Source organism: Babylonia areolata, chromosome 19 (assembly GCF_041734735.1).
Source record: "Babylonia areolata isolate BAREFJ2019XMU chromosome 19, ASM4173473v1, whole genome shotgun sequence".
In the NCBI taxonomy this organism is placed as follows: Eukaryota; Metazoa; Mollusca; class Gastropoda; order Neogastropoda; family Buccinidae; genus Babylonia; species Babylonia areolata.
Genome location: NC_134894.1, coordinates 31,384,249 through 31,399,505, shown reverse-complemented (window position 1 = coordinate 31,399,505; position 15,257 = coordinate 31,384,249). Strand labels below are relative to the sequence as shown.

The 15,257-nt window shown below is 41.1% G+C and overlaps 1 protein-coding gene across 1 annotated transcript; it reads right to left on the bottom strand.

Moving 5' to 3' along the window:
• Window positions 1–794: 794 nt before the first annotated feature.
• On the bottom strand, window positions 795–14,661 carry LOC143293628 (EP300-interacting inhibitor of differentiation 3-like). The gene is made up of 10 exons (XM_076604716.1): window positions 14,492–14,661; window positions 13,174–13,245; window positions 12,550–12,680; window positions 11,863–11,987; window positions 10,520–10,619; window positions 9,863–9,959; window positions 8,948–9,039; window positions 6,742–6,790; window positions 5,518–5,606; window positions 795–951 (listed from the first exon to the last, which is right to left on the bottom strand). The coding sequence occupies exons 1-10, from the start codon at window positions 14,637–14,639 to the stop codon at window positions 853–855; spliced, it is 1,002 nt and encodes a 333-aa protein (XP_076460831.1). The 5' UTR covers window positions 14,640–14,661; the 3' UTR covers window positions 795–852.
• Window positions 14,662–15,257: the final 596 nt, after the last annotated feature.

Here is a 15,257-nt window from a genome sequence, read left to right as displayed (position 1 = left end):
TCATTGCAACAATTTTCACAAACTGGCACTCACACACACATTACTTATCCCCCCCCTCTCCCCCCTACACCCCCTCCTGTTCCTGTATTCTGTCTTCTTGATCTGCATTCCTACAAACTTGGTGTGGTTAAAAACTAAAAACTCTACCACTGTGATATGAATTACATGTTAGTATGCAGCCTCATTTCCACTGTGGTCTCAGTTGAAGTAAATGTTTCAATGTGTTATATCTCTACATGTTCTAACATCAGGTATCAGCTGCTCTCTCAAGCCGCACTGCTGCCTCAATAATGTCCATACTCAGATTCATACAGATACATACTGGGGCAAAAATGAAGCCCAAAAAATGCATACATTTTTCCACATCTTTAAAACTCAAATACAACAGTGACGCACACTGCTCAGTTTTTGGTGTGAATGTTATATGATGTGCTTGCACTCATTAATTCACTCTCTCTCAAACACACACACACATACGCACACACACACTCACTTGTACTCTTTCACTGACTCAGACATCAGCATACCTGTAATTCTCCAGAAATGCCAGGCAGCTGAATATCAGATAAAATTCAAATTGCACCATCAAATGAAAAAAACAAACAAAAACATTTACACCAATGACTTTATCACTTCATGGACCACTTTTGAAAAAATTTCTTCAGCACTCTCTCTCTCTAACATTCATTCACAATCTCTCTCTCTCTCTCTCTCCCTCCCTCTTTCTCCTTTTTTTTCATCCTCCCCTCCTCCCCTCTATCTCATCTCCTTCCCCAACCCCTGGCCTCTCTGCCCCCGCAGCCCCCCCACACCCCACTCCCCTCACCCCCCTAACCCATCCATCCAATCATATCATCCAGTGGAAGGCCCAGCTCCATTTTCCAGGCTCTTGGTTCTGGAAACTCTGCTCTTGATCAGGGGCTCGGTGATCTTGAACGTCTGGACTATTTCCTGGAGACATAGGACACCAGAAGAACGACTGCACAATGACACAGGACACTAGGACAGTGACAGCACAGTGACACAGGACACCAGAACAGTGACAGCACAATGACACAGGACACCAGAACAGTGACAGCACAGTGACACAGGACACCAGAACAATGACAGCACAGTGACACAGGACACCAGAACAGTGACTGCACACTGACACAGGACACCAGAACAGTGACAGCACAGTGACATAGGACACCAGAACAGTGACTGCACAGCAACACAGGACACCAGAACAGTGATTGCACAGTGACACAGGACACCAGTACAGTGACTGCACACTGACACAGGACACCAGAACAGTGACTGCACAGCAACACAGGACACCAGAACAGTGATTGCACAGTGACACAGGACACCAGTACAGTGACTGCACACTGACACAGGACACCAGAACAGTGACTGCACAGCAACACAGGACACCAGAACAGTGACAGCACAGAAACATAGGACACCAGAACAGTGACTGCACAGTGACACAGGACACCAGAACAGTGACTGCACAGTGACACAGGACACCAGAACAGTAACTGCCCAGTGACACAGGACACAAGAACAGTGACACAGAACCAGAACAGTAACTGCCCAGTGACATAGGACACAAGAACAGTGACACAGGACACCAGAACAGTGACTGCGCAGTGACACAGGACACCAGAACAGTGACTGCCCAGTGACACAGGACACAAGAACAGTGACACAGAACCAGAACAGTAACTGCCCAGTGACATAGGACACAAGAACAGTGACACAGGACACCAGAACAGTGACTGCGCAGTGACACAGGACACCAGAACAGTGACTGCACAGTGACACAGAACACTGACTGCACAGCAACACAGGACACCAGAACAGTGACACGAGACACCAGAACAGTGATTGCACAGTGACACAGGACACCAGTACAGTGACTGCACAGCGACACAGGACACTAGAACAGTGACAGCACAGTGACACAGGACACCAGAGCAGTGACAGCACAGTGACACAGGACACCAGAGCAGTGACAGCACAGTGACACAGGACACCAGAACAGTGACAGCACAGTGACACAGGACACCAGAGCAGTGACAGCACAGTGACACAGGACACCAGAACAGTAACTGCCCAGTGACATAAGACACTAGAACAGTGACACAGGACACCAGAACAGTGACTGCACAGTGACACAGGACACCAGGACAGTGATTGCACAGTGACACAGGACACCAGAACAGTGACAGCACAGTGACACAGGACACCAGGACAGTGACTGCACAGTGACACAGGACACCAGAACAGTGACTGCACAGTGACACAGGACACCAGGACAGTGATTGCACAGTGACACAGGACACCAGAACAGTGACTGCACAGTGACACAGAAACACCAGAACAGTGACTGCACAGTGACACAGGACACCAGAACAGTAACTGCCCAGTGACATAAGACACTAGAACAGTGACACAGGACACCAGAACAGTGACTGCACACTGACACAGGACACCAGAACAGTAACTGCCCAGTGACATAAGACACTAGAACAGTGACACAGGACACCAGAACAGTGACTGCACAGTGACACAGGACACCAGAACAGTGACTGCACAGTGACACAGGACACCAGGACAGTGATTGCACAGTGACACAGGATACCAGAACAGTGACTGCACAGTGACACAGGACACCAGAACAGTGACTACACAGTGACACACAACGGGACACCAGAACAGTGACTGCACAGTGACACAGGACAGTGATTGCACAGTGACACAGGACACCAGGACAGTGCACAGTGACACAGGACACCAGAACAGTGACTGCACAGTGACACAGGACACCAGAACAGTGACTGCACAGTGACAGGACACCTGAACAGCGACATGGGACACCGGAACTGTGACAGCACAGTGACACAGGACACCAGAGCAGTGACAGCACGGTGACACAGGACACCAGGACAGTGATTGCACAGTGACACAGGACACCAGAACAGTGACAGCACAGTGACACAAGACACTAGAACAGTGACAGCACAGTGACACAAGACACCAGAACAGTGCACAGTGACACAGGATGCCAGAGAACACCAGATTAGTGACTGTGCAGTGACACAGGACACCAGGACAGTGACTGCGCAGTGACACAGGACACCAGAACAGTGATTGCACAATGACACAGGACACCAGAACAGTGACTGCACAGTGACACAGGACGCCAGACAACACCAGATTAGTGACTGCACAGTGACACAGGACACCAGGACAGTGATTGCACAGTGACACAGGACACCAGAGAACACCAGATTAGTGACTGCACAATGACACAGGACACCAGGACAGTGATTGCACAGTGACACAGGACGCCAGACAACATCAGATTAGTGACTGCACAGTGACACAGGACACCAGAACAGTGACTGCGCAGTGACACAGGACACCAGAGAACACCAGAATAGTGACTGCGCAGTGACACAGGACACCAGAACAGTGACTGCACAGTGACACAGGACACCAGAGAACACCAGAATAGTGACTGCACAGTGACACAGGACACCAGAGAACACCAGAATAGTGACTGTGCAGTGACACAGGACACCAGAGAACACCAGAATAGTGACTGTGCAGTGACACAGGACACCAGAGAACACCAGAATAGTGACTGCACAGTGACACAGGACACCAGAACAGTGACTGCACAGTGACACAGGACACCAGAACAGTGACTGCACAGTGACACAGGACACCAGAACAGTGACTGCACAGTGACACAGGACACCAGAGAACACCAGAATAGTGACTGTACAGTGACACGGGACACCAGAACAGTGACTGCACAGTGACACAGGACACCAGGACAGTGATTGCACAGTGACACAGGACACCAGAGAACACCAGAATAGTGACTGCACAGTGACACAGGACACCAGAGAACACCAGAACAGTGACTGCACAGTGACACAGGACACCAGAGAACACCAGAACAGTGACTGCACAGTGACACAGGACACCAGAGAACACCAGAATAATGACTGTGCAGTGACACAGGACACCAGAACAGTGACTGCGCAGTGACACAGGACACCAGAACAGTGACTGCACAGTGACACAGGACACCAGAGAACACCAGAATAGTGACTGCGCAGTGACACAGGACACCAGAACAGTGACTGCGCAGTGACACAGGACACCAGAACAGTGACTGCACAGTGACACAGGACACCAGAACAGTGACTGCACAGTGACACAGGACACCAGAACAGTGACTGCGCAGTGACACGGGACACCAGAACAGTGACTGCACAGCCCTTCCCAGCCCTTAAAACATTACATTACTTCATGCTACATACTGCTGAAGTAAGGCTGTTTGCTGACAGTGATGGCTGTTTCAGGTCTGTTCACTTCAGACAAGCCGACAGTGACAGCAAGACGCACATTCATATTTTGCTTCGTGGAACATAAGGCAATCATAACACATTTTACACAAAATTACAAAAATAACATATCTGGTCATTAGAAAAACGCTTGAAGTGGAATAGGCTACACTCTTTGCTTCTTTATTAACCATTTCATAGCTGACAAATTCACTCTTGTAATGTTTGTTCAGTGATATCTCACAATCTATTCAAAATAACCATACAAAAGGTGTGTTATCACCCTGTTTTATCCTTACAACCAAATTCAGCTGAAATAAAAATTGACACGAAAACAAATAAAATTGCAGGCAGAAAAAAAATACAAAAAATGGGTCGTGCTGTCACTGAAGCGACGCGCTCTCCCTGGGGAGAGCAGCCTTAATTCCACACAGAGAAATCTGTTGTGACAAAAAGAGTAATATAAACACCATACAACTAAAACACGAAAGACACGTATACACACACTCAAACACACACTTTTTTTTTTATTGCAACATACTCCCATCAATTTGTTCATTGCACACACACACACACACAAACAGAGGTACTGAGGCAACAGGTCACATTGCACCTCCCTCTTTCACTCACTGTCACACAACCACACAGAATTCACCACCATCTAATGTCTAAATATAAAGGGAGTTACTTCTTCTATAAGTTCCCTCTTAGCAGACGACTTTTCTGCTATGCTGTGCAAAACAGAACGAACACCATAGTTGGACACACATCAGACGTCAATGAAGCATAGAGACTTAGTGTTAACAATGTACTCTGTATGTCAAGAGTGCACTCAAGGAGTTAAAGTAAGTATGTTTGATCTACTGAAACTATCATCAGAAATGTAGATGCCATCTAGGATATAACATGCACATAATAAATCAGAAAAAGAAAAAAAAAAAAAAAAAAGTCAATTCTCTTTTGTTTTTGTTATGCGGTTTTGTTACTCCTGTAGTTGGTGGAGATGTGTGTGTGTTGTCTTGTATTGTGGTGTGTGTGTGTGTGTGTGTGTGTATGTCTGTGTCTGTTTCTGTGTCTCTGTGCGGTGTGTGTGTGTGTGTGTGTGTGTGTGTGTCTGTGTCTGTTTCTGTGTCTCTGTGTGGTGTGTGTGTGTTTTGCAGGCTGAAATTACCTTCCATTCAGCAGGTGTGATGGAGATCACAATCTGCTGTCGTGCCTTGCCCTCCGACTTCTTGTCCTCCATGCTGCCTTCCAAAGGCTCTGCCCGAAACATGGGGGGAAACCACACAGTTAACTTTATCACACATCTGTCAGTGTCTCTCTCTGTTACACACACACACACGCACACCTCATGCACGCCGAGGTGCATGCCACTAACATCAATCAAATGAATACTCATATATGAATATGAATACATGTATATATTATCATTCATGTGTATATACAAGCAGGCAACCTACTCCCTTCTCTAATGTGTCTATATTCAGCCCACACCCTGTTTTCTAAAGCATCCCATTCCTCCCGAAAAAAACCCAAAAAACACAGTAACAACAACCTGAGAATACTAAGGATGCTTAAAATTTTAGATACACTGGAGCTACATAAACATTTTATAAACCAGCAAGTCTAACTGCAGTCATTTCATCATGTGCCTTGCTTACTGCACAACATATGTGGAGGAAAGAGGCAAAATGTGCATTCTGAACATTTTGCATGCTTTCACTTTCTATTTTCCATTCATTTTAAAGAGAATGCGTTTTCATGTACTGAATGTCTAGATGTTCAATCAGCATCATCAGGTTGAGATAAAGACAGGATGTATAATGTATGTGACATCAATAAAATTTATCTAAAATCAACCAATGTGAAAAAGATGCAAAAAAGAACAAGGGCAACCTCATTTATTCTAAATCAAAGGGGTTCCAAATCATTATTCTAATCCATCACACTAAGGAATCTTTTGTAGTGTTACCACAGAAAGGGCATGTGTATGCATATATGACAGTCACATCCGACTATGACTATCAAAACAGCAGAGGAGGCAACAGCTGTACCAAATACCTGGGCTAGAATTCAGATGATAACAGAATGTCTTGCCCAAGTGACATACCCACTCTTTTGTCCATGAGTGCTTTAGGGTTGTTAGTAATTGGATGGTCCCCAAAGGCCAACTAATTTTAAGGCTGCAGCACTAAGATCCAGTGCAATCTTGCCTTCTAGTTTGAAAGTCATAGTCCTTCACAAAAGACTAAGCTGTAAATGGATTTCCAATGCCCTGGAGAAAGTACTGACCATACAGCTCTCACTCTGCTATTGGACCAACTGTAAGCTTTTATGTCAGTCTTTGATATATGTTGAGATACAGGACCGAACTGAGAAAAGGGCATGGACTTACCCAAAACTGGCAGCCCATCCTCATCCAAATCCAGCTGAACATAGCCGTCCTGAAAACATACCAGATTTCACAAACCACTGCTTTGGTTTTCATTCCCTGATAAATCTGCAGCATTAATCCTGCTGCATTCACACTCATTACAACATAACTTTCTATCTTAAGATGATTTATATGCACTCTGTATAGGCTATCCTCGGTGTAGGGATTTCTGTCATTATTATCAATCCCATAACTCATTCCTTTTTTTTTTTTTCTACTTTTAATGTTTGATGCACTTGTCTTTGGTGATTTATAAATATAACATCAGTAATTTCATATCCAGCATCACCATCACTTTGTGCAAAAATACAGGATTTCTGTTTATCGCACACACAAACACTAGCGGGTTTTTTTTTTTTTTAAATACTTCTGAACATGAAAAAAAAAACCCAGCTAAACTATAATGAGTGCCCAGGTGGTTTGCTACCCAGGTCAGACTGTAATGGGGTACTATCTTGCCATGCAACAAGTAAAATTCTACGGTGTGTGATCACTTTCAACAAAAAACGGATGGAACTTAGACTCTGAAATACAGACATGTAGGTCAGGGTTCAGAATTAGCATAGTCAAAATATTCTACAGGATAACAATAAGCAACATCACTTTAAACATTAAAATCTAAATCACTGGTCTTCTGCATTAATAATCCATAGAAAGCATTATCATTATCATCACTGCTGCTTATAACCCAGCCAACTATAAAGAGCATTATCAGGGCACAAATTGTTGTCAATAACAATTCTGTAGAACCTTAAAATTTCAATTAAAAAACCTATGCACAGAAACTCATAATTCTACGTAAATAAATCTAAAACACATGCCTCTGAAACTGACCATTATATATTCCATTAATTTTTCACCAGATAATTAAAAGGAGTAACCTGAATACAAACACAATACTATATATTACCAAAACTTTTAAATAACAAACCAACAAATTCATTAAAAAAAAACAACCAACAGACAACTCAAGCATTCTCAGTGCAAAAAGGAATACAATATTGTAAGAATAGTCTTGCAAAAGACAAAACAATATTTTTGAGACTTTTTAGAGAAAAAATATTGGTGAATGGACCAGCAAGGAAGGAAATATGAAAGGAAGAGACAACAGGAAAAAAGGGCAAAGTCAGAAAGAAAAAAAGTGGTAGAAATAAGTAAATTTCCAGCACAAAATTTCCAGGTGGCGAATGCTAACTAAAAATGAACCCCTGGCATCCACAAGGACAGCTCCTTTTTAAGAAACCAACTAAAAAAAAAAAAAAAAAAAGGAAAGTGATGTTGAACTAATGTATTTTTAACATATTTCTGAAATGTTAGAAATATCTTAACTGCATTTGCATATCATTATATTCATGGATACTAATCGATCAAATTAATAGTATCATTCAATGATTTAAAACTGACAATGGTTGTTTTTTTCCATCTGAATAAAAAGTGTAACAAAAATCTTTACAGTAGTTAACCACCAGGTACCCTTGCAAAAATATAAAGTCAACTGACCGTCAAGCCTGTGTTATTGAAGAAAGAAAACATAACCACCACCTAACCTTGCAAAATATAATGCTGTCAATGTATCATCATGATCAAACCTGTGTTATTGAAGAAGGGAATAAAACCACCACCTAACCTTGCAAAATATAATGCTGTCAATGTATCATCATGATCAAGCCTGTGTTATTGAAGAAGTGAATAAAACCACCACCTAACCTTGCAAAATATAATGCTGTCAATGTATCATCATGATCAAGCCTGCGTAATGGAGGAAGGGAAAGATAACCACCACCTACCCTTGTAAAATATAATGTTGTCAATGTATCATCATGATCAAGCCCGTGTTATTGAAGAAGGGAAAGATAACCACTACCTACCCTTGCAAAATAAAATGCTGTCAATGTATTGTCAAGCCTGTGTAACAGAAGAGAGAAAACATAACTGCCACCTTCCCTGCAAAATAAAATGCTGTCAATGTATCATCAAGCCTACGTAATAGAAGAGAGAAAACATAACCATCACCTACCCTTGCAAAATAAAAGTGCTGTCAACTCACCATCAAGCCTGTGTTATAGAAGAACAGAAAATAACCACCACTTACCCTTGTAAAATAAAATGCTGTCAATGTAACATCAAGTCTAAGTAATGGAGGAAGGGAAACATAATCACCACCTACCCTTGCTAGAAAGGAGACGTAGAAGATGTTCTCCACTGACTGCCCGAATGAGGTGGGATTCATCACAAACTCAAAGTAGCAGATTGGACCTTCTGTACACATGCGTAGAACTTCATGTCAGAGAACATCATACCAAGAGCATGGCAAATCTGAGTGTAATCTTCTCTATTCAAACAAAATATTCCCTTGTGAAATTTGAATTTCTTTTTTCTTTTTTACTCCAACAAGGCATTCCCTCCCCCACCCATTTTTGCTGTGACCAATGGTACAAGCAAAAATAAATAAATAAATAAAAATTGCAATGCATGCTTACATTATGTGAATGTGTGTATGTGTGTGTGAATACACATCTATGAGCCTACATGTGCGTTGAGTTAATGTGGGGAAGGTTGATGTATAAATGTACATGTATTAGTGAATGTGTGTGTGTGTGTGTGTGTGTGTGTGTGTGTGTGTGTATGTGTGTGTGCAAAATGTGTGTGTATACTCATGTAAAAGCTTGCAGTTTGCAAGTATATGTGTGTTTGTTTGTGTGTGTGTGTGTGTGTTTACATGAGTGCATCTGTGTGTGCATGAGTGCATGCATGTGGGTATGCACAAACACACATAAACACGCTCATATATATGATACATCTGTACATCTCCATCTATGTAGTTCTGTGCGAAAACATGATTTTACTGAACCATATTTCCAAGTTATTTTCAGGAAAACAATGACAAATCAGCAGCACTGTGGTTCAAGTGGCCATCACAACAAACACAAATAAAACATCCCTCCCCTCATTCAACACTCCTGACTCAAGAAAAATCATGACATTGAACCAAGAAATGATCACTGGCATGGGAGTGTCTCGAAAGCTTGGTTTTAGCATTAATCATTATCATTGTTGCTTATGCCAGCTGATAACAACTTACTGCCATTGAGTTCATAGTGGTACCACAGAGTCTGCAACACTGATTCCACTTCTTTTGTTGTCGCCTCATTCTTGGACGTTTCCTTAAAAGACTCCAACTGAAAAAGGTGGGACAAACACACACTGTACAAGAAGCAGAAGACAACAGAACTTACACGCATTTCCTCACACATGTATGCACGGTGACATACCCTCATCCCCAATCTACCTACCAACCCCAAAAAAGGATGGACAGATCATGCTTTTTCACTGCCTCATTTTTTTTTTCAGCAACAGTGTGCAGGGAAATACCAGTATATTCCTACCAAAGTTACATTGATTCATTTCCCATAAACCACATTAAAAACACCTCTAATATATTGGTTCTTTTCTTTCTGGGTCAAGTGTTACAGATTATTAAAAAAAACAAACACCATTATACATATATATATATGCCCTTCAATTTTTTACTCCCCGACCTAAGAAAAAAAATATACCACTTCTTTCCTTCCCAACAACCAATAAATTCAGAATTTATCTGAAAAGTGAAATCTGAAAAGCGAATGACAACAGCAACAAATTTGAAACATTTTTAAAACCCATCCTCCTCTTCCATCATACAATGTAAACACACACACACACACACACACACAACACTTTATCAGTCCCCGGGCCTGACCTGTTTGAGTTCTGTGGTCTTTCCTGGCTCTGTGTCCTTGGGCCTCCGGTCTCTGGCCACCACCTTCTTCACCACCTCTCCCCGTTCAAAGGACCCACACCTGTCACAATCAGGCATTGTATTGTATTGTGTCGTATCATATTATATCGTATTGCATTGTATTGCTCTCTGTCAAAACAGATATATCTATATAAAATCCGGGCTGCTCTCTCAGGGAGAGCACACTGCTGCAGTACAGTATTGCACTCTTTTTTTTCTTTTTTTTAAACTTGCAAGTGAATTTGTTTTCCTGTAAAAGTGGATTTTTCTACAGTATTTTGCCAGGAACAATCTTTTATTTGCCATTGTTTTTTTTATGTGTGTTTACAGCATGCTATACATGGGACCATGATTCATTGGTTTATCATCTCATCCAAATGAGTAGCATTCAGACCACCAATGAAAGTTTAGTGGAGGGGTAGACTATACTGGTGAGTGTGTGATTTGACCCTCTGCTCTCAGATTCGCTCGATTCCTAGGCAGCCACCACTCAGGTATCACTGTTAGTGTACAGGATATTCACACAGCAACACTATGCAGTGATTCTTACATCTGATTTTTACACACCTCACTGTCTTTCATTCAGCAAAATTCCTGTATCAACCATTCAATGTGTGATGTCCATGTAAAATTCAACTCTAAAGTCAGTTTCCCTTTTTTTTTTCTTTTTTAATATGCATACTTAATTTCTATTCTTTCTAACAATCATTTAGTGTGAAAAAATATGAAAACAAAAGAGGGTATGTCTGAATGATGTCAAACAAATAATAAAGACAACAGAAGAAATAGACCAAGATCATAGTGAAAAGAAAAAGAAAACACATGATGATAAAGTTAATAAGAATTTACATTTATACAGCTCCCTTCCTCACACAAGAACTCACATTTTTACATGCTCGCACATGTGGCGTGTGCATGCCTGTCTATCCATCTGTGTCTGCGTCTGTCTGTGTGTGTCTGTGCGTATCTCTGCATGTCTGTGTGTGTCTGTTTCTGTGTGTCTGTCTGTGTCTGTGTCTCTCACTCTCTGTGTCTCTGTCCGTATGCATTTGACTGAAGCCAGACTGAACACAGGAAATAAAAATTGATCGCCCAATGGCAACTCTCAAGTCGGCTCTACCCAAATAGGTAGCCTGTGTTATGGAAATGACTATATCTTTGTAAAGCACTTAAAGCTTGGTCTCTGACCAAAGTTAGGTGCTATATAAGTCTCCATATAATCATATCATCTTTCTCTCTTTCTGAGCTGGTCTCTACCTGTGTGTGTACCCTGCTCAACCATCCCATTCTGTTTCCCATCTTACATGAAGTGCAAGGCAGGTGATTTCCTGTAGTACTGCTGGCAGTGTTGACCCAGCAGGTTCCAGGCCTTGGTGCACAGAGGACCTCTGTCATGCTGGGCCCTTAGCATATCCACACTGTACTTTTTCTGACACAAATCATCACCACCAGCATTAAAAATATACACAAACTGTAAGTTTTCCTTTCAGTGTTCAAATGCATGTTTCGCACATCAGTTTTCAAAAAACGCAACCGAGCAGGTTTCACCTTTAAAGGTGCTATATGAATAATTACTATCATTATGATAGTAATAATAATATTAATAATGATAATAATGACAGCAAAAAATGACTGGGTCTGTCATGTAATTTACAAACTTTCAAAAGGAGCTGTGCATAGACACATTCATCCATATTTGCAAACAGATGGCATACAATCTCTAAATCTCACCAATAATACTATGTCTAATTTAGAAATAATGATAGAAATACCTTTCTGCCTGTCTCTCTCTGTCTGTTGAAAAACCCATATTGTTTACAATCTGTTTTAATTTCAAGTTGTATTTTCATTACAAGTTCAAATATTTCAAAGATTTAAAAAAAAAGTTTTTAAGTGTTACTCTTAACCAAATAAAATCTATAGCCATATTCTGAGATTTGGTTTAGGCCACAGTTTAACACCTTTGACTTGTGAAAGCACTTTTTACTTACCAAATTTTCTGCAAATTCTCCAGGCAGGAACCGCACAAGATTAATGTCATACCCCTGCATCCTCTGCCGCTGCATCTCTGCCAGCAGTCTGATATTTTCTGCATCTTTGACAGCTTCTCGTGTTGTGTGAACTAAAACCAGAAATCATCATAATTGCCAGCAGTCTGAATTTTTTCCGATAATTTGAGAAAGTGATTAAAAAAAGAAAGAAAAAAGGTTGGCACATCAACCACAAAGAGAAAAGACACTTATCCACATTTATCATAATTTACTGATTATGCGTATTGTAATCTATATTATTCATGGGCAGAGGAAGAGAAAAAATAGGCAAAAACCAAGAACTTGAGTGTAAATCAAATCCACATTGCAAAACAAATATATACAGTACTGTATGTCTAGTTCAGTAGTTGTCATGAAGTGGTTGTGCCCATGTGATGGTGTCTGCATGTGCACTGCATGCATCACAAAGTATGTGTAAGTGTGTATACTAGAAAAATGTAAAATGTATATGTATGTTAGTGTATGAATGTGCATGTGTATAAGTATGTGTGTGAGGAGGGTGAGAGGAAATAAAACACAAAGAGAGGAGGACACACATATCTACTTTAAATTAAAAACATATACCTCTTCCAAAATTCTGTTCAATTCTGTCCAGAGCACTTTGCAAGCCATCACCAGTAATGTCATCACGGTTTGCTGCAGACAGACAACTCAAAATGGGACACACACAATACATGTTTGACTTAATTCAGCAAGTCCTAATCAGTCACAACCCTTAACATAGTATTCTCTACTGCTATACATATTACTAGAAGAAATAATACACCAATGATGCAGACATACAATCAATGTGAAGGTGCTTATGTTAGCTACTTTTCATTATGTATACAGTTGTGCACAAATATTGAAGGTAATTACTGTTAGCACTAAGCAGTAACTGATTATTCAGTCCTAAGACAAGTATACAATTTGATTCATTCGTTCCTAAGGTTTTGGCCACAAGGTGGTTGTTTTTTTCCAGTTTTTTTTCTAGATTTTTTTCTTTCTGAATCTGAAATGTGTACACCATACCAGGTCAGATGGAGAGAAAAAATTGATATGATTATGATGTTGTTTCTGAGGTTTTGGCCACAAGTTTTTTTTCTAGTTTTTTTTTTTCTTCTGAATCTGAAATGTGTACACCATACCATGGTTTTCATGTTCATATAGTGTTGCATTCATAACAAGAAAATTAATGAAAAATCATGTGTGGTTAAGTGTAGATGGATCAAATAAAGCACAAATAAAACCAAATCAACAAGAGAGAGAAAAATAAGGACTCCCCACCCATCCTTATCACCTCTCCTGGAGAACAAGCCCCAATAAGTACAGCCCCAACTTCCATAGACTCTACTTTAGTATTTAATGGGATGGATAACATTGATTTTAACTTCATTTTCAAGTTGTGAAGTTGTTTGTAAATTTAAGCAGCACCACAGCTGCAGCTGTGTATGCTGGCGCCTGCTGTACACACACACACACACACACAGATATATATATATATATATATGTGTGTGTGTGTGTGTGTGTGTGTGTGTGTGTGTGTAAGTATACATTCAGCCAAATACTAAAAAGGACAAGATACAAAAGCACTAATACCCATAATCTAGTCACTGTCTACATTCTGGTTTGCACTTGAAGTTTCATTTTCAGTTTGAAAGAGTCACCGAAGCTTCTGGATTGATCAATAATAAACAATATATGCAGCGTCACATCTGCTAAAGACTAAAAAAAGCATATGCCAGACTTATGCATCGACCAAACGCGGTAGTAAGGCCAATAGAGACTTAGACAATAAAGTAAACAAAACAATAAAATCGAATAAAATGAAAAGAAAATGATCTGAACTCAAACTGATTCCTGAAGCCTCCGTCTCACAAGGGAAAAAGAAAACAAAGAATACCAATGAGTTCTTCCCGTAGATCCGTGTGTAATCTTCTAAATGCTCTTCTTTCTTCCTCCGACGGCTGTTCGCGCTCATGTCGTAGCACAAGTTCTTCCAATGCTTCCACACCCATTTCATCGCCTTCGTCTTGACGTCTACCCGCCATTGTGCTGGTGAAATGATAATGTTGAGGGGATGATCTCCCTTGAAATGGGTTTGTTGAGAAGGGGAAACCACTTGGTCAAACCAAAATGTAACATGTCAAGTTTCAGTTTCAATGGGGTATCGAAGCGTACGAACTGATCCATATACGCCGCACATCATCCGCTGTAAAGTGGAGGTTTTATGTTTTAATAGGTGCAATAATTTAGGACGCTAAAACAGGACATTACCAAGTTTTAAAAAGAAGTACATGTCTGACCTTTGCTCAGTGAAACCACTGATGGACACACACACACACACACACACACACACACTGGTTGATTGATATGGATACTTATATAGCGCCTATCCTCGGTTGGAGACCAAGCTCTAAGCGCCTCACAAACAAGGGGTGATTTGCACAACAGACTGCCTACATGGGTCAGTAGATCCGACTGACTCACGGCTGCCGCGGCCAGTGCCTCTACTAGGCGCTCATCATGCGTCACCCCTGACTGAGTTTTCTGTGTGTCATTCAATCTGATTTTAGGCACGCACACGTACACACTCAGACAGACATGTACCATTTTACGTGTATGACCGTTTTGCTTATTTACGGCCCCGCCATTTAAGCAGCCATCAG